The 25,349-nt window shown below is 33.0% G+C and overlaps 1 protein-coding gene across 3 annotated transcripts in view; it reads right to left on the bottom strand.

Annotated features, from left to right (window-relative positions):
• The window catches only part of Gyg (glycogenin 1), a 70,300-nt gene that overhangs the window by 19,467 nt on the left and 25,484 nt on the right, over positions 1-25,349 (bottom strand). For all 3 annotated transcript variants that reach the window (XM_072546602.1, XM_072546603.1, XM_072546604.1), the window contains exons 3-5: positions 13,519-13,693; positions 8,859-9,021; positions 4,478-4,604 (exon numbers count right to left, since the gene is read on the bottom strand). In XM_072546602.1, the coding sequence (XP_072402703.1) occupies positions 4,478-4,604; positions 8,859-9,021; positions 13,519-13,693 (465 nt within the window). The remainder of the gene's footprint in view (positions 1-4,477; positions 4,605-8,858; positions 9,022-13,518; positions 13,694-25,349) is intronic.

Here is a 25,349-nt window from a genome sequence, read left to right as displayed (position 1 = left end):
TTTCAAATATATGTCCATCAATTCCCCACGATCTCGTAGAAATTGCTTTGAACGGCCTTATTTTAAAACTCACTTCTGTCTCTTTCTTAAAAGTTGAAATTCAAGGAGTTGAATATAGCCATATCCCTCATTTCGAAGACAAGTATACATAATTCCACCTACTGAAAATTATGAGCTTTGGACCTCACTAGTCATTGAATTCCATTCCACACTATACCGTATATTCTCATCCACTGATAGAATGGAATGTTTTATTTGTAGGCAAACTGGCTATACAGATGCAGGTTGTACAAATTGTCAAAACACCAATGTTTCTCAATTTGCCGGTGAATAATCATCGGCATCAAAAACCTTATTAACTATTATCTTAGAACAACTATCTCATGAACCTATACAAGTACAAAAAAAGGAATTTTTAGCTCCCTCAGCACACCGGACTCCCACTTTCTTGACCAACTTACATCTAATCCTCAAATTGAAAACTCGTCATTGATGCCTCCTCCCCTAAAGACTTAATAGAAAAGAGCAGAAAACACGTGAAAAAGAAATCAAAAATGAATCCGACAGATAAATTCAAAATATCAGATGCATCAAAGCAAATAATCAGGATCTTTACACCAACAACCCACAAAGCTTCTAGACTCCATCAGAAAATCTCATAGCCTTTCTTGAGAACGCCCCGTCAAGTAGTAACCTCACAAAAGAAGCCCAGCAAATTACTTCTGATATTAATTTACTTTTATCTGACATGTATGCAATTTATCCACACCTAACCACCAGATCACTAAAAAATAAGTTCACAAGAATATCAAAGAATCTCAAACAGGATTAGCAACCAACAGAATTAGACGATACAGATAGCCTAGTATCACAAACATCTCTTGATACTTCTGATGATGATGACACAACCGAACATTTACAACATTCTGAAAAATCCAATCACTAACAACTTTCAGACTTATTTAATGGAATTGCGACGGATTCTTTTGCCGCTTAAAAAGAATCCAACAACTTATCAGCGACACCAATCCAAATATATTATGTCTACAAGAACCCAATTTCAAACAAAATCATAATATTGTTCTTAGGGGTTATGGAGGATAGCATCACGTAAGAACAGAATGCCTCAGAGCTAGTGGAGGTACATACCTCAATTTCTGTCGAAAAAGACGTCTATTCAACACATTTGTCTTTAGTTACACACCTAGAAGCAATCGCAGTAACCATATGGTGCCCTAAAAGAAAAACTATCTGCAGTATATATATCCCACCGAGTTACAATCCTACTAAAGCTTAACTGGTAGACTTAATTTTTTAACTTCCAGCACTATTTTTAATTGTCGGAGACTTCAATGCCCACAATATTGCATGGGGTTCACAAACCACTTAGGACAAAGGAAAAGTTGTAGAAAACATACTAAAGATTACCGACATGTGTTTTCTAAATAATTGTTCCAACACTCATTTCAATATATCAGCAGGAAGTTTCTCAGCGATTGATTTAAGTCTATGCGATTCCAAAATATATTCTTCTCTAACATGGAATGTTGTAGATGATCTATATGATAGTAACCATTTTCCCATCTTTCTAAAAAATAATGAAAAATCACCAGGAACAACAATAAAGTGGAAGATTTCTAATGCTGACTGGGCGATTATGAGAACTGAAGTAGACTGCCAAATGGAACAAATTTTTTTCTGTGGAAATAAAGATAATGATATAGATAATTTTAACAAATGCATTATCTCCGCTGCTGACATTTAATGCTGTAAAAGAATACAAAACTGCTCTTCAAAGTACCGCCGAAACAGAAGTGCCGAAGTGCCAAACCTCATTTGTTTTAAAAAACTTGGAGCCAAAGCAAGGTACATCTTAGGTAAGAAACACTCATAGAACTACGTTTCCACTTTAATGGAATGCGGGGAAAAACACGCACACAAGAATTTCAGCTCTTTTATATAAAAGTAATTTAATAAACGATGATCAATAAATCGTCAATGCAATTGCCGAAAATTTCTATCAACAGCTTAAAAACAAGAATGTACTTAAAGAAACAAATTCTCTTGTATAATATCCTTCCCAATCTCTCAAATTTGACTCTTCTGTCTTCAACACTCCATTTACACTACAGGAACTCTTAAATATCCTCCAACTTGCAAAAATTCAGTGGCAGCTCCCGATAACATCCCCTTCATATTCCTCAAAAATCTTCCCGTATCTCCGTTAAAAAACTTTTTATACTGTACAACATAATATGGACCAATCAGAAATTTCCAATATTATGGAGATAATATATCGTTATACCAATCAAGAAACAGGACAAATCCCGAATAATCCAAATTCTTACTGTCCTATTTCACTAACATGCACATTGTGTAAGCTGCCAGAAAAACTAATAAACAAAAGACTAATGTGGTATCTAGAAAAACACAAAATTCCATCCATCCCGAAGCACGGCTGACAATTTAGTAATTGTACAAATAGAGATCAAACTGCCTTTAAAAACAAGCAAGATTTTAATAGCAACATAATTTGACATCGAGAGCGCCTTCGACACTCTACTACGTTCTACTGTTTTGATCAAATTGAAAGAATACAATATTACGGGAAATACAATATCTTTCATCGAACAGTTTCTCTCTGGTCGCTGCTTCAAAGTATTAGTTAACGCAAAAGCTTCCTCAATCTACGTCCAGGAAAACGGGGTACCCCAAGGATCAGTTCTAAGTTCCACTTTATTTATAATAACTATCAATGATATTTGCAAGAACATTTACAACTCAGTGAAGTACAACATATATGCTGAAGACCTGATTTTATATTGCCGCGGTAAAGATACATTCACAACTACAAACTTAATCCAAAAAGCAGTAAATGAACTAACTTCTTGGTCTATAAGTTTTGGTATTCATTTTTTTGATGAAAAATCAAAAGTACTCAAATTCAGTCGAACAACGCGTAGCATATTATTACCTCAAATAACATTAAATGGTACTCCGCTCACGGTAGTTAATGAACACAAGATACTAAGTTTAAGTTTAAGTCCTGGTCGACACAAACTCATATGACGAGATTCTCTTCACATATGCATCTAAAACTGAGACAGGATTCGGATATTCTGTAACAACTGCAAATAGTATCATTCAGAAGTTCTGACTTCCACCATCTACTTACATACATACAGGAGAGCTATACGCCATGCTCCAAGCATTAAAATGCTTATGTAATCAAACTAAAGCCAAGAACGCTGCAATATGTACAGATTCGATGTCTTCCATCGACTCGATTAAAAATGTATATTCCGAACATCCATTAGTTCATGCCATACATGAAGCAACAAACTGTCTCACTTCTTCTGGAACAAACATTGATCTGGATTCCTTCACACGTTGGCATTTTAGGTAAAGAGATAAATTAATCATTCGCAGGCTAAGAATTGGTCACACGCGGCTGACACATGGACACATCCATATAAAGTCTTACGAATGTGATTGTCAGCCAGTTAGAACTGCTGCAGAATGTACTAGATTTCCTTGTGTACTAGATTCCATATGTGTGGCTTATTAAACATAATGTTTTGTATTATGACCATCCTGTTGCATGCGCATGTGTTTGGAAGTGTAACAAACCTAGTTAACAACCACCTGGAGTTAGTAGTCTGAGCACATGCTTTGCACATACTTTTCCCATGTTTAGTTCCTTATGCAAAATTTGTCTCACAATTTATTTATTAATGAAAACATGTTCAGACATGTACTCGAGGGTCTCTTCGAAATATTTCAGTATATTTTTGAACGTTGAAGACCGTTTTTCAAGGCACAGGCCACCAAAAGCGATCGTCAAGATTTTACACACGGAATATTGATGAAAAAATGCAAAAATTAGTATAAAAAAGCTAATATTTATATGGTACTCAATATTCTTGAGAAAACGTATGATAAAGTAACTTTAAAGTTTATGTGGTAGATACCGAAAAATTAAGTTTCCGTTGAGAACCAGTTAAATCAACGTTATGGAACTGTAAACTAGTTTCAGAATTTGCGATTGATATTAAAATAGTTTAGTCTGATCTCTAACAATATGGAAAATGACCAAAATACGCCTACGCGCTATCACTTCCTTGCCAACGCAACATGTAAAACAATTATACATCGTTTATTGAGTTTGAGTCAAGATAAAAATAGTAGTTTTTGAAAATATTTACAAACTTGTGCGAAAAGTCAACTCTAGAAATGCGTGTTAAGTAAAAAATTTGTCATCACCGCACAATTCACTAATCGAGTTACTCCACTTTCTGAAATATCTTACAATTTATTTGTTACAGCACTTGATCTAGTCACAACTCATGAAACAAATCGAAAAATGGATAATTTTCCAGATTAGTGATCCGTATAACTATGGTTTGGAGTGATCTTTAAATAATTAAAAAACAATAAGGTGGAATAATGAAAGCACAACAAAATTTTATATACTTACTGTTTAAATGCTGGCAAATATGAGTAACACGCTGTGGAAGCTAGGTTATAAATAAAAGGCAAATGCTTAGAGATGTCCTTGTGTGCCCAATCCGAAAAATATAAATTAAGAAGTCCTTGATCTCCACCTAAAAAGTAATGAAAACCGTAATAATAAATCTTGGATTTTTGAGTTCTAAATCAACTGTCCTTTAATCTGAAATTATTGCTTTTTAAATCAACTATTTTTTTTGCTCTCATAGTTTAATTGATTTACAAGATATTTAGAATGAGTAGACAGAATTAGATTAGTGTAAAAGATGGTCTAAATAGATAAAATACGTCTGCATAGATAGATAAATGTAGTGACGACATAAGTTTAGTTTTAATAGAACAATTAAAGGAAGAGTGAAAGGTATAAAACTGAAACAGTCTTCAGGCCCTGGGGAAATATAAAGCTGAATGAACAACATCATCATCACTGTCTTTACCTTTATCCATTTGCGGGGTTGGCTTTCCTAATTACTTTTTTCTATCGGTTTCTATCTTGGGTCATGCCGATACCAATTCCCTTTACCGACATGTCCTGCCTTACTCTAGGCCTTCTTTGCTCTTCCTCTCCTACTCCTTTCAGGAACTTTTAAATCAGCAATTCTTCGTATTGGGTAAATAAAGTCTCGACGTTGAACATGCCCAAACCGTCTTAACCTACAATCTCTCATTTTGGCATCAATTTGGGCACACCTACACTTCCCACAATATATTAATTATTAATTTTATCCTTTTTTTGTCACTCCACTCATCTATCTAATCATTCTCATTTTCGTCACAAGCATTCGTTGTTCCTTTTTCTTTTTAACTGCCCAACATTAATTTCCGTAGATCATAGCTGGTCTTATGGCAATGTTATCGAATTTCCCCTTCAGCAACACACCACTCGCTTCCTTCCACTTAATCCATCCCACCCTAGTTCTACTGTTATAAAATTATCAAAATTCTAATCATATTTATTGTAAACCACGAACCACATAACCACAAATATATATAAAAAAACCTAATACACCATCATGTAAAGACTTTAGACTAATTAGTCTCATGAGTCACTCTCTCAAGCTACTTCTTAGGATAATTCTTAATAGAATCAAGCAGAAATGTGAAGACACAATGGGAAATAAACAATTCGGTTTCAGAGAAGGATTGGGAACAAGGGAAGCTTTGTTCTCAATGCTAACACTACTTCAACGATCATGGGAAGTACAGAAACCAATTTACGTCTGTTTTATAGATTTTGAGAAGGCGTTTGATAGGGTTCAACATGGTAGGCTGTTTGAATATTTAAAAATGATTGGTATAGATGATAAAGATCTGAGACTTTTACAACATTTATATTGGAACCAAGAAGCTTCTATTCTGGTAGACGGTAAAGAAACAGACAAAATTTGTATTCAAAGAGGTGTTAGACAGGGTTGTGTGTTGTCCCCAATTTATTTAACGTTTACTCAGACATAATTTTTAACGAAGCCTTGGAAGGGCAATGTGGAGTTCGAATCGGGGGAGAAATTATTCACAACATCAGATATGCAGATGACACAGACATCATGGCTGACAGTATCGAAGATCTTCAATTCCTTATAGATCGAGTCACTAGAGAATGCTCTAATAACGGACTGAGCATAAATACAACAAAGACAAAGTTACTTGTGGTTAGTAAACAAGACCTCGGCGTTATACAACTAATTGTCAATAATGAACCGATAACAAAAGTTAACCATTTTAAATACCTAGGATGTTGGATAAAAGAGACAATAAATCCGGATGAAGAAATTAAAACTCGTATAGAAATTGCAAGAGGAGCATTTATGAAACTTACATAGATCTATTCTGAGCAAGTCTCAGCTGAACTTACAGCTGAGAATTCAGTTCCTAAAATGCTATGTCCTGTATTACTGTATGGATGTGAAACCTGGATTATGAAGGTTAACATGATGAACAAATTAGAAGCCTTCGAGATGTGGTTATATCGTAGAATGCTCAGAATATCATGGGTTCAACACATTTCAAACAGAGAAGTCTTGAACAGAGTAGGTCAAGGGAAGGCGACTTTATAAACATGATAAAAAAGAGAAAACTCCAATATCTGGGGCATATAATGAGAGGAAGCAGATACAGGATAATGCAGTTGATACTCAACGGAAAGATCGACGGAAAAAGAGGAATTGGTAGGAAGAAATACTTATGGCTCCGAAACCTTTGTCAATGGACTGGCTTATCAGCAGATGAATTTTTACATGCCGCGCAAGATCGAGAACGATATCGGCAAATCGTCATGGAAACTACCCACGCCTAAAACTTGGGCACGGTACTCAAAGAAGAAGAAGCCATAGGTCAGTCAGTGTGTTATAAAATTTTATAAATGGGAGCCAAAACACAAAAATGGACTCCGCTGTTTCTACGACGATAAATCATCATGCTATGCCATCCAATCGAGGAGTTCTGCAAAAGAGCCAGCAAACGTAAACAGATCCTACACCTACTGGAATAACTGAATATCAAGTGTACAATGATCAACAATTACAAGGTAATGTTCATATTTCACAACCTTTAACCACAGCATATGCTTAACCATTGAAACAACCTTAATACTATAACCCACCTCCAACGATACAAAACCAAAGCTTGGAAAGTCGTTGAAAATCCAAATTAAAGTTATCGAACCAGCCCAGACAAAAGAGTCGTAAAACAGTAAAAAATCAACTATTACTAAGTAAATTACCTGAATTTGTAATATTTAAATATATTATTGGAATAATTCTGGCAGCATGGAAAGTAATTTGCTCAGTGTGAAATATTTCAGGACTCACCTAAGTTGATACAGGTAATTTTAAATGACTTAAGGGAGAGCTGGGATATGTCAAAGTTCTCTAGAAAATTTCAGAGCAATTAATGATTCAAAATTACTCAGAAGCATCTTAAAAAAGATTTTGAGTAGCATAAAACTCTTTAGATCTACTGGTCTCTGAAGGAATATTAGAATAGCCTGAACTCTTTTTATGGTATTCTGGATTACTTACGGGTAGCATGTTATGTTTAACTATCCTGTCTATCAAAAAGCTGCAGGTAGTTTGAAAGCAGATTGAAATATTTTAGGGTTATTATGAAATTATTGACGGTACTTTGAAGATCCAAAACTAATGAGAATGCTAAGCACTGAGTCTTGGTGCACTCCTACTTTCACATGAAATTTATCTTTCCCACACCTGTCATGACACTAGTTGTTACTTCCTCATACATGTCAACTCCCTTGAGTTGGCTTCTTCCATCCCGACAGTGGATGTATAAATAATTTTTCGAGTAGGGACTTATGTTCCCAGTTGGTAATCCAATTTCATCGGCACACTGTCGTATAATTTAATACTTTCATGTATGGTTTCATCATTGTAAATCCAACCACTGTTTGGTTTTGCGGTTATTTACGCAAGTACCTACTACAAAAGTTCACTGAAGATGGACTGACTAGTCTGAAAACGTTCTGAACTTTTAATCCATTTGGATTTTTAAATTTAATTTTAATTAAATATACCATTTAAAACAGAAGTGTTTTACTTCGATATTGGAGTTTTTTATTATACTTATCGGTCTCAGCTTTTTCCGGTCCAGTTTTGCCAGGTTTAGACATAAAAATGCTACTTTTCCGAGTCTTCATGCTCTTGATATGTACCCCAGTCCTAAGCTAGCCTGTAATATCATATTTATAATCTTTTGTACAGACCATTTCCCTTCTGTAAAGGTAGTGGTTAAATCCCGTCAAGACCCAGTGATTTGGGATAGGGATGAAATGAGGTTATTACTCATTTGAATATGTCCTGATCTACTACTTCTTTTGTCATAAGCCAGTTTCCTCTAAAACCAAATTTATGGTCTCCAGTTTAATGTATGTAGTGGTATCACTGTAGTTTTGGACACAGCAACGGGCACCTTGAAAAGTTTTTTTGACTTAACTTCTTTTAGAACAAAGGTTTTTTAGACCAATTTTTGCAAAAAAAAAATGGGAAAACGGCCCAAAAACGGTGTGAGTGGCGAACTTTGAAAAATTGAATCTCGGATACTGTAAATCCTAAAGACTCCTACCAAATGTCATTTTGAAGAGGAAGGATAAAGTTTTCTTTCTGTAAAGCAATGCCTATACTTATATCCTTGCAGAAAAAAGTTATGGGGCATAAAAACAATCGCGTGTGTTTCTGTTTTTTTTTTATTCGTTTTTTGAATATATTTTTGTCAAAAACAAGTTAGTTTGGAATTTCTCTTCTGAGGAACCTCTTGTACAACGAAACATGCAAGTTGACGATATTCCGTGGATATTACCTTTTGTCTTATTTTATTAAATAAATTTAAAATGTACTCACCATCAAAACTTCCCTTTTCGAGGGCAAATTGAATAAGTTTTTCATAAGTTTCGTTGGACGGACGGTATACAAAAACACCGGAATTGAAGCAGTCTGGCCAACCAATATCTGGAGCAGCTGATAATTCTTCCCGTTCAAATAATTCATCACAGTTTTCTAATATCTGTAACAAAGAAGTTCTGGCAACTGAATACGTTAAGAGCAGTGATTGCTTTAGGTAATGGAAGTTTTTTTATTTAATGACTTTTTGGCAGCCTTTTATAACAAGCTTTATCCTTCTTCGTTTTATACTTTAGACATAATAACTCAAGGCCGACAGGCAGGTAGGCGGCAGTTAGCAACTAAATTGCTAATTGCTACCTAAGGTCCGTTAGAGATTACGTCTTAGGCCCAGCAACTCCAGTTTGGGAATTTTACGTTGAATTTTTACTTATAAGTGAATAACATCCTATAAAATTATCAGCAACAATGTAATAGAAAACCAATTTAATAACATTGAAAGGGTCTATACATATATATTTAGTGACTTCACTCATGTATACCTAGCAGCAGCACCCACATCAGTGACTATTGTCATTTCGAAAACGTTTTGTGATGTAGCCCGAAAGGGGTTCTTTTTAAATTAATTTACCTTTTTATAAAGAGTTTTTTAATTAAAATTTTTGTGATTTATATATATAGTATATAGTCGACTACAGGAAATTCATATTCCTTGTGGATCTATAGAACATTAATTAGACCTGTAGTAACCTATGGTTGCGAGACCTGGATAATAATAAAAAAAAAGATAAAGCGCAACTCAAAACATTCGGGTGAAAGATGCCAAGAAGAGTATGCGGCCCGATGCAAGAGGAGATGGAGAATCAGGTGAGGCGACGAGAATAATGAACTGAACGAAGAGTATAACACGATATTGTAAGATTTGTTAAGTTAAAAGTCAGAGACTGTCATGGCTGGGATATGTCTAGAGAGAAGACACAAAATCAACAAAGAAAATATTATAATGGAAGCCGATAGGAACAGAAAAAAAGGAATACCCAAAACGAGATGATTGGATGACGTGGAAAACGATGAACTCTCATACATAGACAAATACGTTTTGCATGTATTGCCTATCAAAATATGTTCATAGCTAGCCTTAATTAAAAAAATATGAATTCATTTTTAACAAGTTTCACCCATTTGTTTACCAATAAAATTTTATTGAAATTAAAACATATAAAATAGGTCTATCAGGTATTGCCTACGTGTTTACGTTCATGGCTACCGGGAAAGCAGTTGTAAACAGGTAAGCAAATATAGGTATAGGCAAATATAGCACCGATCTGTTTACTAATCAAAATATATATCAAAATAAAGATTATTTAATAATAAACGCGATGATATAGTACTGCCTGCAATAAATCGTTCATGAAGTACTATTGCCAGGTTTTAAAGTTTAAAAATCGGAGGAAGTAAAGTTAAGTTGCGCGAGGGAGAAATTCGAGCGACTTATTTAGTGTAATAAAGAAGGACGGAGCATAGTAGCTGCGCGCGACACCTTCGTTGAATAAAAAAGAGTACGCATGCTCTTTTTACATGGTTAACAGTTGTGTATATATAGATATATATATATATATATATATATATATATATATATATATATATATATATATATATATATATATCCTGAAAATTTATTTGGTACTTTTTTATTTGTGCAGACGACGAGTTCGAGGGCTATATCAATGAAGATGTGGATGAGGTGACGCTAGAGGATAACTTGGAGGAAATTACAGAAGAGATATTTAATGATTCTGACAGCGAAGAGGAAATAATGAACATTGGCTTGCAAGATATGTTGTTTGGTAAATATGGAAATATGTGGCTAAAGGAATCTACGACCAAGAAAAGAAGTCATTTGAAGAATGTAATTGGGAAACCACCAGGACCTGCTCCATCAATATTGCCGTCAAGCAGCATGTCAGACCTCTTCAAGCTTTTCAATACTTCTGAAATTGTTGAAGAAATAGTCACTTACACAAACCAAAAGGGTAGTTTAGAGAAACAAAACCCTAATAATGAAAATGGCTTTGAGTGAAAAAATGTACATGAAACAGATATATACGCGTTCATTGGTTTACTAATTTATACTAAAGCTCTGAAAAGTAACCGCGAACCATTAAAGATGCTGTGGAATGAAGATTTCTATTTCAAATAGCCCATTTACTCAGCAGTGATGCCCCGAACTTGTTTTTCATAAATACCAGGCAAGAATGAAGGGAGATTGATAAATTGGCACCATGCGATCTATTCAAAATGTTAGCAAAAAATTTAGAGAAGCAGTACAATCCCGGCTTTTACCTAATAGTAGATGAGCAACTGGTGCCATTTCGTGTCAAATGTCCCTTTAGGGTGTACATGAAAAGCAAACCTGCCAAATATGGTATAAAGGTTTGGGTTCTTGCCGATTCAGAGATATCCTACTGCAAGAATTTACAAGTGTACCTTCGGAACGCTCCAGAACGTGACCAAGAAAAAAGGGTTGTTTTAGACTTGGTTTCTGTTTTGAATCCTGGTCATGGCATCACCACAGACGACTTCTTTATCTCCTTAGAGTTAACCGAGAAATTTTGCCATCTAGAAATCGCCCTCTATATCTTCCATTTTTTGATTTTAATCAGAAGTCAGTATAGTATCGTATGTACCAAAAGTAAATAAGGTCGTTATATTACTATCGTCCGAACATCATGATATGGATATTTCTAATGAAGAAAAAGGAAGCCAATGATATTACAATAGAATGCTACTAAGGGTGTGGTAGATACTCTAGACAAGATGGTAGCAGAATATAGTTGCAATAGATAGTCTTAAAGGTGGCCAACAGTGTTGTTTATGAATCTAGTTGACATAGCGGCAGTAAATACTTTTGTTTGCAAATTTAGATAAGAGGCGGCTGTTTCGTTTGGAATTGGTAAAGGAGTTAGTAGAACCCCATATAAGAAACAGAATTAGAGATCCTGCTATATGCTCCAGACTACCTAAGAAGACAAATGATAATATAAAGACTGTATTAGATACCATTGAGACCAACGGATACGAAATCCCGGAGGACCACATTCAACCCAACGAAGAGCAGCCAAAAAGAGGAAGATGTTACGGGTGCAAAAGGAGCAAAGATAACAAAGCGAAAAGAATATGTGCCCCCCAGTGCAAGAGGAACGTGTCCACTACACAGCACAACTGTTACAATGTGTAAAGATTATACAAACTAACTGCAAATATTTATATGTTCTTTATTAGATGAATTTTGTAGATATCAGTAATGTACGCTTTTTTGAGTAACTTTTTTGAGCTGGAATGGAAAATCAAATCAATAGATCAAACAGAGCCGCAGGTTGCCTTAATGAAACAATATGGAGAAATAAATATATAGGGAAAGAAATGAAAGGCAGAATTTACAAAATAGTCATCAGACCAATAATGACATACGCGGCAGAAACACGAGCTGACACAAAGAGAACAAAAAGGATGTTAGAAACAGCAGAGCTGAAAACACTTAAAAAAATTGATAGTAAGACACTATGGGACAGAGCTAGAAGTACAGATAGTACAGTAGAATGGAACGGATCATATAAGCCGAAGGGACAGACCTAGAAGTACATATATACGACGTAGATGCAAGGTGGAGAACATCAAGGACTGGGTAAGGAATAGAAGAGTAGAATGGAACGATTATATAAGCCGAATGACAACAAATAGAGTAGTAAATACGGCAAGAGACGGTTTCCCAATAGAAAGACGATCAGTAGGAAGACCACGGAAACGATGGAACGACAACTTACTGGAGGCAAAAGAAGAAGAAACATCAAAGTTAAATGAATAAAACGGTAGTATAGCACAATTATAGCAGCAATTTGCAATAAAAAACAGCTGGGGTGTGACCGCACCCCATCCGGTGCTGGACGTTTTAGAATGCATCCGGTATTAGGAAGGTCAAATTTGTAATATGAAAACTATGAAAAAATGTAAAAAAAAAATTAAAGTTAAATCCCTCATTCGTGAGTTTACCAGATTACAACAATCAAAAACGCTGAAGGTTTATTTTTTAAGTTTAAAGTTTAGTTTAAAAATCTTTTGAAAATATATTCAATTCGCTACCAATAAGAATGATACATTAGATACAAAACTCTAGTTTTGTCGTTAATTGTTTGTATTTAGTGTAACGCATATTATTTATTCAACTTTAAGACCACGTATTGAACATTGTATATTTAAAAATAATTTTAGGTCTTATTGTTTAGATTTTGATATCCAATTAAAAAGCCTTTTATAAGTTCACGCAATTGTTGTTTCAAGTAAAATAATCGCTACGTTGATATTGACTTTGAATATGGTTCACAAGAATATTCTTTGAATTTCTCGTTTGCATACTCATGAGTACATGTTGTATATTTATATGTGAAATGTCAAATTTAGAAGCATCTTAAAATACAGAAATAGCCCAAACCAACACCACAACCAATAAAAATAGCAGACCGTAGAATACGACATTTAAGCAATGCGGTGTTAATGTAATACCGTCTGGTTGTTTATTTTTGGATAAATTTTACCCCTTTAATAAAAACATGTCGCGGTACTCAAGCAGAGAGAAAAGTATGAAAAAGGCACTTAGACATACCAACGTGTCTGCATCCAAAAATACACATTTCTCGAACTGCGTAAGACGCCAGCAGTGTAGTTTCGTAAAGGTAATTCCTAGTTCAGGTCTTTTCAACAAACGGAGATTCGCCTCGTCTTTTGAGTCTAATATGTTTACTTCTTTCACTACGTTGAATACTTCGTTTAACTTGGATCTGAAAATAAAAAAATGTATAAGGAAAATGACTATATATAATTGATGATTACAATTTCAAAGAATGGAGCACTCAAATTTTTTTAACTGTATGCAAAGTTGTTAGTTTAGAATAAAATATTTTAATATTGTTCTGAAACTATTTTCTTGTGGCGTCTTAATTTATTATTTTTATTGGGAATAAGCCATAATTTTACTTTAAAATACCTAAGTTTATTTGATATTTTTTCGATTTCCACTTTGTTGTGACGGAAACCATTTCCAAAATACAAAACATTAATAAATTCAACATACTCTGTTGGTTACTTGGTAAAAAAAATCTTATAATTTAATTTTATGTGACTCGTTCATGTTGGCAATTTAGAGATACTATTATAAATTTTAAAGTGCATGACTTTAAAATGATATTGTCAATATTTTTTAGTTGCGTTCCTGGGACGGCTATATTGGAAGATAGTTCATTCGATTACATGAACTTAATTTTAACCTAAGAATATCTCTCAAAAAATCATAGCGTGTGATTTGTCTTTAAAAACACAACCACACGCAATGATCAAAGTAAAATTCTCCTGTTATTGATGCCATAGTAACGTATGACGAAAAACCTCATGATACCATCCCGACATGGTAAGTATTTGTTATTGTATATAAATTTCAAATTTTTATATAGGTATACAACTACAGGTTGCACCCAGTAGGAAAATATAATCTTCTATACATATTTTGGTGTTTTAATACGTTTTGACGTGACAACGTCTTAAATTAGGTTGTGGCTCGGAGTCATTTAAGAAAAAGTGTAACGCCCGCTCACGTCTGTTACAGTGAGTTCGTGAGTCCATGATCGGTCCGCTGCGCGCGGCACTAGAGAATTAGGCGCGTTGAATCGCTAAAGTTGAAAATCGTTGAAAGTATCGTCAGCTGTGTCTGTAGTGAAAATGTGGAGTGCTTACAGTGTCCTATTTTAGGGGGAACCACCAGTATCAGATATAATTTTAGGAAATTACCTAGGGACCTATATTCTTTTATAATATTGCTATGGATTTATCCATTTAATATTGAGCAATGATTGTAAACATTCTTTATAGTTTAAACTTCAATGAAAATTATTAACTGTGTCTAAAGACATATATGATATGAGGTATTTTACCCAAGAGTATTAAGTATAATAAATATACATAAAAACATAATTTTGTTTTCTTAGGATTTAACATTTTGTCAGCACATTATCTCAAATTCACACTTAAATCAATATGTTTTACTATTAGGTCTGTTGAATGTTTGTTCTTTACACAAAATTTAGTCTATACTTCATATTTATTAAAGGCGGTAAAATATACATTACAATTCAGTTGTTTATAAACCACTTTCAAAGCATAAAGAACCTTTGTTTATATTATTTTGTGTATATTAATTGAGTTAATTGGAGTAGCCCACTTTGATACAAAAATACAGTCAATTTATGGATATTTCAAGGTGACAATGTAAAAAAAGCTGATTTCCTCCCATGCATTTTATTAGAAACACTTGAAATTTAAAAAAAATTTAAAAATCGTAAGATGTAAGACCTTAATCGTGAGATCGTGAGATTTGTCTTCAATTCGTGAGTAGATTCGTCATTTACAACAACTACAACAATAAAGGTAAATAATTGTACACTAATATTTCATTATCGTAAACTATGATTGATTGATTAATTGTTAGATTGACACAAAAGTTGAGAAACTGAGTTTATAGCTGCAATTCCTTGTTCCTATTGTGCAATTTAATAATATTCATATCAATAAATATTCTACCGAGAAAAAGACGTTGTCACGTAAAATCCTCGCCCGTAAAACCGACTTTACAGGCAACCGATTTTTTTAACCTATTTTTCGAGCCGCGTCGAGGATTTTTCAGGAAAGTACTCGTATGTGTTCAAAGAATATAAATGTATACAGTTTGATAATTTGTGACTTTTAATCTTGAACGTATGTAATATATAGCGATGTAATTTTAACCTTGAAAAAATTTTGTTAAATATTGTGTTGTGGTTACGGAGACACAAGTAATTAAAGGTAATACATACATTGATTTGATTCTATTATACTTTTGAGTAGAGAGTCGTCTTGTCTCTAAAAAAATCTCGAAATGCATATTCCTGTCTTGATCTCGAACCCGAAAATCTCATCTTGTCTCGATGTCTCGAAATTCTCGATATGTAATATGTTAACAATACAGTTGGCAATATCGATATCATTCATTATGTACATGGATATTATTACAATTATTTCATTATGATTTAATTAAAAAATATACAGAGTGAATCTTAATGACTGCTCACCACTTTTCATGCCTCTTACTATGGATGGTAAATACTGATTGTACCTGTAATGATTGATCGATCTATTAAATCAGGCCTATCAAGGTTATGCACATTTCGGCTCGATTTGGGAGTAATCTAGTCGATCAACATTTCCCATTGTATAATTATAGTTAATGACGACTTTCGGTTTAGAAATAGCATTTCCTTCTCTATCCCTTTTTCTTGTTGCTTCCATTTGTGGATTATTAACCATAGATAGAAGACAGAAGACATAGATAGAAAGTACCGGGAGTTGACGAAATACCAGCAGAATTGTATTAAGTAGGTGGCGACCACCTAGCAAATTACATCCACGCGTTCATCAAAGACATATGCTCGATCTATAAAAAAGGAGACAAACTGCAGTGAAAAAGACTACTATGTACAGCATATAAAGTCCTCATGTATATTATAAACCAGCGGCTCCAACCACTAGCAAAAAATATTATTGGAGAGTTTCAGATGGGCTTCCGACGGGGAAGATCGACACTGGATCAAATATTTACAGTCAAACAGATCTTAAATAAATCATTGGAACATGACATTGATGTTCACAACGTGTTTGTAGACTTCAAACAGGCATACGACTAAATTAAAAGAAACAAACTCCACAATATATTGGCTGACTTAACAATACCACACAAGCTAATTATACTCATTAAAGCAATGGATGAAACTCCGACATGTGTACGAATACACAACCACCGGACAGACTTTTTTAAAATTTCGCAGGGACTAAAGCAGGGAGATGGACTGGCCCCAACTTGGTTTAACCTGGCACTGGAGTATGCGGTTAGGCAAATGCAAACTGGACGAGGAAACCTACTGACCAACCGAATAGTTTAACTGGCCACTTATGCCGATGATATTAATATTATGAGTAGAACATCAACAGGAGCACAGGAAACATATGCAGAGTTAAAAACGCAAACAAAAAGGCTAGGTCTGGAAATTAACACAGAAAAAACAAAAATAATGATACAGACGAGAAGAAATATAGTCCCACAAAACATTATACATGAAAATGATATTGAAACGGTTGGAAAGTTTACATACCTGGGAGTAGAAATATATGCCAACGGATCAAAAGATGGAGAAATACGGAAGAGAGTAACACAGGCAAACAGAGCTTATTTTGACCTCTCCCAATGTGGTCTAAAAATGTCCACGAAATACAAATAAGAATGTATAAAACCTTAATTCGACCAATAGTAGTATGGCAGTAAAGCATGGGTCCTGAAAGAAACATCCAAAAGCCAAATCGACACATTCGAAAGAAAAGTACTGGGGAGATTACTAGGACCTGTGAGGGAAAACGGAATCTTCAGAAGTCGATACAACAACGAGCTTTATCAATTTTATAAGGAAGCACCACTGTCAGACTTCATTAGAATACAAAGATTGCAATGGGCCGGACATATGATAAGGATGGGAGAGGATAGGCTACCAAAAAGAGCACTGAATGCTAGAATGCAGGGATAGAGACAGGTTAGGTTAGGAAGTTTAGGAAGGTTTTTCTTGCAAAATTTTTAAAACTTTTTCTAATTGTTTTGTTGAGGGTCATAATGATTGGGGATATTAAGTCAGGTTATAGAACGCAGTCCAGGACGAAGAAGAACCTCATGGTTGAAGAACTTGCGAGATTGGTATGGTGTTGATACAAGCAGGCTATTTAGGGTGGCAGTGAATAAAATTAAGATAGCTATGATGGTAACCAACGTTCTGAAAGGGAACGATACATGAAGAAGAAGATAGAACAAGATGAAAAATCAAAAGGTCACATTTGTAATAGAAAATTTCGGATTGATTTAAAAAAAATTGATTTCTTCTAAAACAACAACTGATTTACTAAATAAGTGTGTGTGTTTGACTTTGATTCTTAAGACAAAAATTAAAATAAAATCTATTAATATATGAAATTTACGAAGATGGTAAGTGGTAAGAGTACTCAAATTAAAACGAAACGCAACCGTCTTTGTATATTTATCGTCCTTACTCGACGCAATGAGTACAACAATGATGGTAATTTATATAGGTAAATTGTTGATGCAAAGTGGAATATAAATATTCCCAGCGTCGCTCTGAATGGCTTGACTAATTGCTATTCACACATTTAACTTCATCTTTCCTTACTAGTGGTCTCTAGTAGCGTACTCTGGTAATTATTTTTCCTATAATTCCCAGCGTAGTCAGTGCGTTTTGATTTGGTTTGAGTCTTCTTACAAACTCTCTCTGATGACGGGTAGACCCAGAAACACGTGTTAGGGAGTGGTAAGAGACTCAAATTAAATCGAAACGCAACCGTCTTCGTATATGAAATTTACATTAATAATATTTTAAAAACAATATAACTACAATAAAAAAATTCTACATTATACAATTTATATTTTTTATACAATTTATACAATGTTGTATACAATTCTCTAATAGTATCCAGTCTCGTATCCATGTATCCAGTGGTTATGTTTTTCCAGTATTATCCAGTTCCGCAAGCAGTGTTTTTTTTATTTATTTTTTTTGTTGTTTTCTTTTTTCCAATATTTTCAATATTTTTTATGTATTTTGTTATATTAATATTGTTTAATATTTTTTTTATTATTAAAATGCTTTTTTATATTTTGTTTTATACATCTTATATTGATTTTTTTAAATATTTTAATTTAATAATAATAATAATTTAATTTTAATATATTTATATACAAGTTTGGTACCTATACATTGGTCTTTATAAACTATTGTTTCATATTCTTATTTTTAAACTGCTTATGTATGATATCTTCTTCTTAAAGTGCCTATCAGTTCCGGATGTTAGCGATCATCACGGCTATCTTTACTTTGTTTATTGCAGCGCGGAACAGTTCAGTGGTAGTCGTGTTATACCACTTTCGTAAATTTTGAAGCCAGGAAATGCGTCTTCTTCCCGGTCCTCTCTTACCATTTAGCTTCCCTGGGAGAATCAGCTGGAGAAGGCCGTAACGTTCTTGATTTCTCATTACATGTCCTAGATATTCCAACTGTTTAGTTTTGACGGTCATGAGAATTTCACATTCTTTCCCCATTCTACGCAGGACCTCCACATTAGTAACTCTGTCAACCCAGGATATACGTAAGATGCGCCTATAACACCACATTTCGAAAGCTTCGAGCCGATTCATAGATTCAACAGTCAGTGTCCACGCTTCCATTCCGTAGAGCAGAACTGTGAATATGTAGCAGTTCAATAGACGGCATTTTGTTTTTAACGAAATGTCTCGACTGTTGAAAATGGTTCTCATTCTAACGAATGCTGCTTTTTCTTTTATTATTGTTTAATTTCTGTTGAGTGGTCCCATTGGCTATTTAAATTGGTGCCTAGATATGTATATTGCTCGACTCTTTCGATATTCTGTTGGTTGATTGTAAGTTGAGCGTTTAGTATTGGTTTTTTACTAATTGTCATAAATTTGGTTTTCTTTATGTTAAGAGCTGTATCTGTTGCTGACTTCTGTTATGCGATTTGTTAATATCTGTAAATCATTCAGATTATCGGCAAAAACTATAGTGTCATCTGCATATCTAATGTTATTCAACCATTCACCGTTTATTAGTATTCCTTTCGCACAACCGTCTAAAGCTTCCTTAAATACCCATTCAGAATAAATATTGAACAACAATGGAGACAAAATACAGCTCTGTCGTACTCCACGTTCTATTGCAATTTTATCAGTTAACTGGTCTTCTATTTTGATTTTGGCCGTTTGATTGTAGTAAATGTTTCTGATAATTCTAAGATCTTTGTTGTCAATTCCAATTTCTTGCATTAGAGTCATTAATTTGTCATGTTTTACTCTGTCAAATGCCTTCTGGTAATCTATAAAGCATACGTATATGTCACAATTCACATCCCTGCATCTCTGAAATAGCACCTGTACAGCAAAAAGGGCCTCCCGTGTTCCCAGAGCATCACGAAATCCGAATTGTGTTCTTGTTAGTTGTTCCTCACATTTTGTATATATTATGTATTGATATAGCAACTTACAAACTTCTAAATTGTTAGAAACTATTAACCCATAAAGGTTGATGGATTTTACTAAAATTTTTATTTTCATAATGGCTTCCATAAAAATGTTGATCTTTATTCTAATTTTACTACAATTTAATATCATATGTTCTAGTGTGCCATATTCTCCACACTCGCAGTTTGGGGAGTTTACAATTTTTAATTTAAATAAGTGAGATGGTGCTAGGGAATGGTTGAATCGAATTCTACAGATATTTCTGATTGCTATATTTTATAATCTGTTTTTGTTATAAAATTACAGAACCATGGTTTCATAGGAATTTTCGGCTGAATGCTTTTATAAAAAAAGTCCCTTGGTGGAATGATAATATTTATCCATCTATTCCTGCCTATACTAAATAAGAAATTAAAGGTAAGTATTTGGTCTTACATTTAGTTTAGTCTCAATATTAACACCAAACTGGTGGTGGAAAATGGAAGAAATTAGTAAAGAAAACGGGAGCCATGAGCCTATAATGGAACAATATAATCTTGAAGAATTTTCTGTAATGAATGATGTAATAATTCGCACTGAAATACCCCAAGACAGAAAAGCTTAGGTTTTTCCATCTAACGATTAAACAATTTAAACATTAATTTTGAAACAGAACGTGATAAAGGAGGGTCACTGATACTGCTATGCGAAAAGCAAAAACCTTTGTCTACTAATAAAATTGTATAACCGAAAATATCTTAATTACGGGGGGGCGTGGTATTTTGCATTAAAATTTTAGAGTGATCAGAGCAAAATTGATTGAGCATTGAGCAATTTATGTATTTTAACCATAAAATATACAACGCGCCAAAACGCGCCCATAATTATGCATGCGCAGCAGATAACAATCGAATTACTAGAGCGGAAGAGAGCTTCAGATTCACTAAAAGAAGGCTTTGTCGAAGGCAGGAGCAAAAAGATGCTCTACATATTATAGCAGGAAGCACGTCGCTATATGGGCCTGGAATAGATGATTCTGTGAGAGTATAAAAAAAGTGATACAGTAGGCGGTATTGTAGACTAGCGCGAAGCTTCACAATGTGTTGTCTATATTTTTAAAGTCTAAATAATATTTTTTAAATTTAATAAAGTAATTTTATTATTTACTAATATTTGTTTTATAGATTTTAATAAAATTCTTTTCCAACTGTTTACTGTGACTGCAATTTCGTGGCGCTATTTCCGTGGCGCTCGCCTTAGCATTTGATAAAAAGTAATACAATGCCAATATAGAAGCTACAGTTAAAAAAATACGATTTTTTTTAAATGCGTTTTTCTCGAAATAATTTTTTTCAACATTATTCACTATATCTTAAAAACTACTTGACGGATCCTTCTCAATTTTTGCAGACTTCTTTTATAAATAAATCACTAGGTCGCACCGTCGAGATATTGTCCATTTTATTGTCATAATAATTAATTTTACACCATCAAATTAGTCAAATTTTAACAAAAATTTTTCTAAATTTACAAAATTCTTCTTTTGTTAATTGTAAAATTTGAAAGAAAAAAAAATAAAATTAATAATATATTAACGGTACGACCTAGGGAAACTCATAAACTAACGAAGTCTTTTTGTTTTTTTTTATTAACAAATGATCCAGTTATATTATTAGTTACGATGAAAACAGCAAAGTGACTTTTTTGCATCTTGGAAAATTAACTGTCATTGGCTCAATTTTTAATATTTTTCTACAAAAATATTACAAAATACTCTTAAAATGTTGTCCTATACTGTACTAATGTTATAAATATGTTTATATTAAACAATTTTTTAGAAATAACTTTTAAAAATATGTTTAAAATATTGAAAATCCTCCCTTAAAATTACGTAAAACTATTGTTGTAACGCAGTACTTATATAACCAACAAAGCTAGGGCTCTTAATTTATTAATGTATACTTTAATTAATAAACTGGAATAATTAAAAACCTTAAATACATTTTCATAATTTCATAATTCCCTAAATTCTCTACTACCCTGATAATTCGGCAATGCTATACCGTGCCTCAAATTGAATGACGTGTAACGGATTTTATGAGGAAATGGCCACATAAAAAAATCAATCACAGCCGCCAAACCGTGCGGTGGTTCCAGAGTTAATCAATGAGTTCAATTTCTAAGATGCTTTTCTCGTACAGTAAATTTAACAGATATCTGCTGTTATCCAATTCTTCCTGTCTTTTTGCTCGTTCTTTAAACTATCAAAAATACGTAGCTTGTATATTCATCATTTATAGTTTGCGTTAAATTTTATTAGGTACTTCTACAAAAAATATTGTCTACGCACCTATTACACAATATTAAGATATATATTAATTAAATCATGTAAGGCACCACGTTGCTGCTTCTTTAACATAAACACCACGCGGTTATTCCAGGGTTAAGATAAAGATTATTGCTTGTTTATCTTACTATTACCAAATTACTTGAGCAATATGACTGCTTTTTTAACTCAGTTTCTAAATTAAAAATTAAATTGATTTTATATATATATATATATATATATATATATATATATATATATATATATATATTTAAATATTTTATTTTATTTACAGGGTGGTCCGTAAGTAATTGTACAAAAAGAAACAGTACACTTTAAAATATTACGATTTACAAACTTGCTTAACAAAATGTTAATAAAATGTTAATATGAAGAAGGGTACAGGGTGTTAAAATAGAAATTTAAAATTTTATTTTTCGCTATAACGTGTTTGTCAATATTTATGTATAAAAATTTACAACTGGGTGCTTTTAAGTATAAGAAATTATAATGCAATGCAAACATTATTGTAGTTAATAAAGGGCGCCGCATATGCTACATATGTGGCATATATTTGCGATTACCTTTTTTGCTCTTTAAGTTAGCGGTATTTCTGTTAAAAAATATTAAAGATACATTATTTTAACAAAAAAATAATCGCATTTTACAAATCAGCTGCATAATTCTGATTTAACACAATTACTACAGGTAATGAAAGAAAAATAGACAACGACATAAATACTTCTAAAAATTTTGGTATAAAATACCTTCAATCAAAGTTAATAGTTAACGAAATATTGAAGAATATATATATATATATATATATATATATATATATATATATATATATATATATATATATATATATCATTAGAGTAATAATTAATAGTACGATTTGACAAAATAATAGGATTATAGGATTTTACATCAAACATTTTACGTTTTATATTAAATTAAAGTCATAATCAAAACATTTTATTTTATTTATTTATTTTATTTTATTTACAAACCATATTTAGAAATGGTTAAACTAAATAACAATAAACTTTTTGTCAAAGTAAGTGTTCGATATGTCTGCCATTTTCTTCCAAGCATTTTTTAATACGTTCCATAAAAGATAGTCTCATATTAAATAGCATTGTTGATTCAAAAGAAATTGCTGCAGTATTTATTTCTTTCCAAAGTTGGTTCCGAAAATTACGGGGTTCTTATAGACACGCTGTTTCATTGTGTTGTATACACCAAAATCGAGAAGATTAAATTCTGGGCTACTTGATGGCCAAGGAAAATGACTACCACGACCAATCCAATTCTTTCTACAAATGAATAAAATCATTTTGTAAAAAATGTAAATAGTTCTCACCATTTAAATTACAAGGTAACTCACATGGCTCTAAAACATGATTACCACTGATTCCACACCATACGTTTATTTTAAATTCATGTTGGAAATGCCTTTCTCTCTTTACATAAGGATATTCAGTATCCCAAAAATGATTGTTCCTTAAATTAAAAACACCATGGCGTATAAATGTGGCTTCGACCGTAAACAATATTCTATCGATAAAAGAGTGGTCAAGATTTTGCCTGTTTCGGATATCATTTGCAAATCGGCATTTTAAAGGGAAATCTACTGGTAATAGATTTTGCAAAGGTATAAAATGGTAAGGGTCAAAATGCTCACGGTATAGGATTTTTAAAACTCAAGTTTTGCTGATTCCTATCGCTGGAGAGAATTTATTAACAACTAACGTTAAAAGATGACTTTATGGTGACTAGAAACGAATTGAAGGATCGATGTTAAGACCGTTATTTCGGGACGCTACTCGTAACGCTGTCTCGTGGCGCTTTTTTCATGACGTTCGCCTCAGCATTTTACTATAGAGAAAAAGTTATACAACACCAGTATAGAAGCGATAGAGGAAGGTTTCAGGAAATTGAAAAGATAGAAGCTTCGCTTCAAAAGACATTAAGCATCCATAACAAAGCATTTTTTGATGTTACATTACTATTTTTGAGTTGTTTTTGTAAGAATAAACTATTAATTATGCTTATTCACAGTTATTCAGTGCTTCATCGCACAAATATTACAACTAAGAATTATTATTATGCAGTTAATTTATAAAATGCGATTATCTCGAAAACTATTCAGTTTTAAAGTTATTAACAGGTATACCTTTTTTGTGTTGAAATAATATATCTTTAATATTTTTTAACAAAAACAGCGCTAACTTGACAAGCAAATAAGTTAAGCGCAAATGTATGCCACATATGTGGCATATGTGGCGCCCTCTATCAGCTACATCAAAATGTGCATCAAATTATAATTTCTTATACTCAAGAACACCTAGTTGTGAATTTTTATACGTCAATGTTTACAAACATAAAGGTTTTAAAAGATTTAGTTTTAAATTTTCACTTTAACACCCTGTATCTTTCTTATTATCAACATTTTATTAAAGCAAGTTGGCTTAAATCGTAATATTTTAAAGTGTAAAATCTAATGTTTCTTTTTGTACAATTACTTAAGGACCACCCTGTATATATTAAAATATTTAAAACTATTTACACAAATGTTTTACACTTCTAAATCTAAAAGACCTTATGTTTATCTGTTTTGTAGATTAGAAAAAAAAACCAAAATGTCCAATGTCTTCCTCTCTAGCTAGTTATTTTTGCTACAGGAAGTCACAAACTTAAGTTAATGGTGATTGATAAGGCACATAAGGTAAAAAATTTAGATCTTTTAAGAGCACGAGAGCTGAAAATTACCAGTTGATTACTTCAACCAAAACAAAAAGTGAATGTATTTTTTCAAGAGTGGTTTGATGCTAAATTTATACCACAAATAAAAAAACATTTAAAAGCAAAATATTAGCTGGGTTGTTGATTGACAACGCCCCTTCAAATCCTGAAACTTCAAATCGAAAATTTTGAAAAACTGGCAGTTGGAGAAGATGAAAATGAACTGCCTGATCTTACAAACTAAGTTAACTCACTTCCTGGGGAAGAGAAT

This window comes from Diabrotica undecimpunctata, chromosome 10 (genome assembly GCF_040954645.1).
Source record: "Diabrotica undecimpunctata isolate CICGRU chromosome 10, icDiaUnde3, whole genome shotgun sequence".
Lineage (NCBI taxonomy): Eukaryota > Metazoa > Arthropoda > Insecta > Coleoptera > Chrysomelidae > Diabrotica > Diabrotica undecimpunctata.
This window is presented reverse-complemented; position numbering and strand designations above follow the sequence as displayed.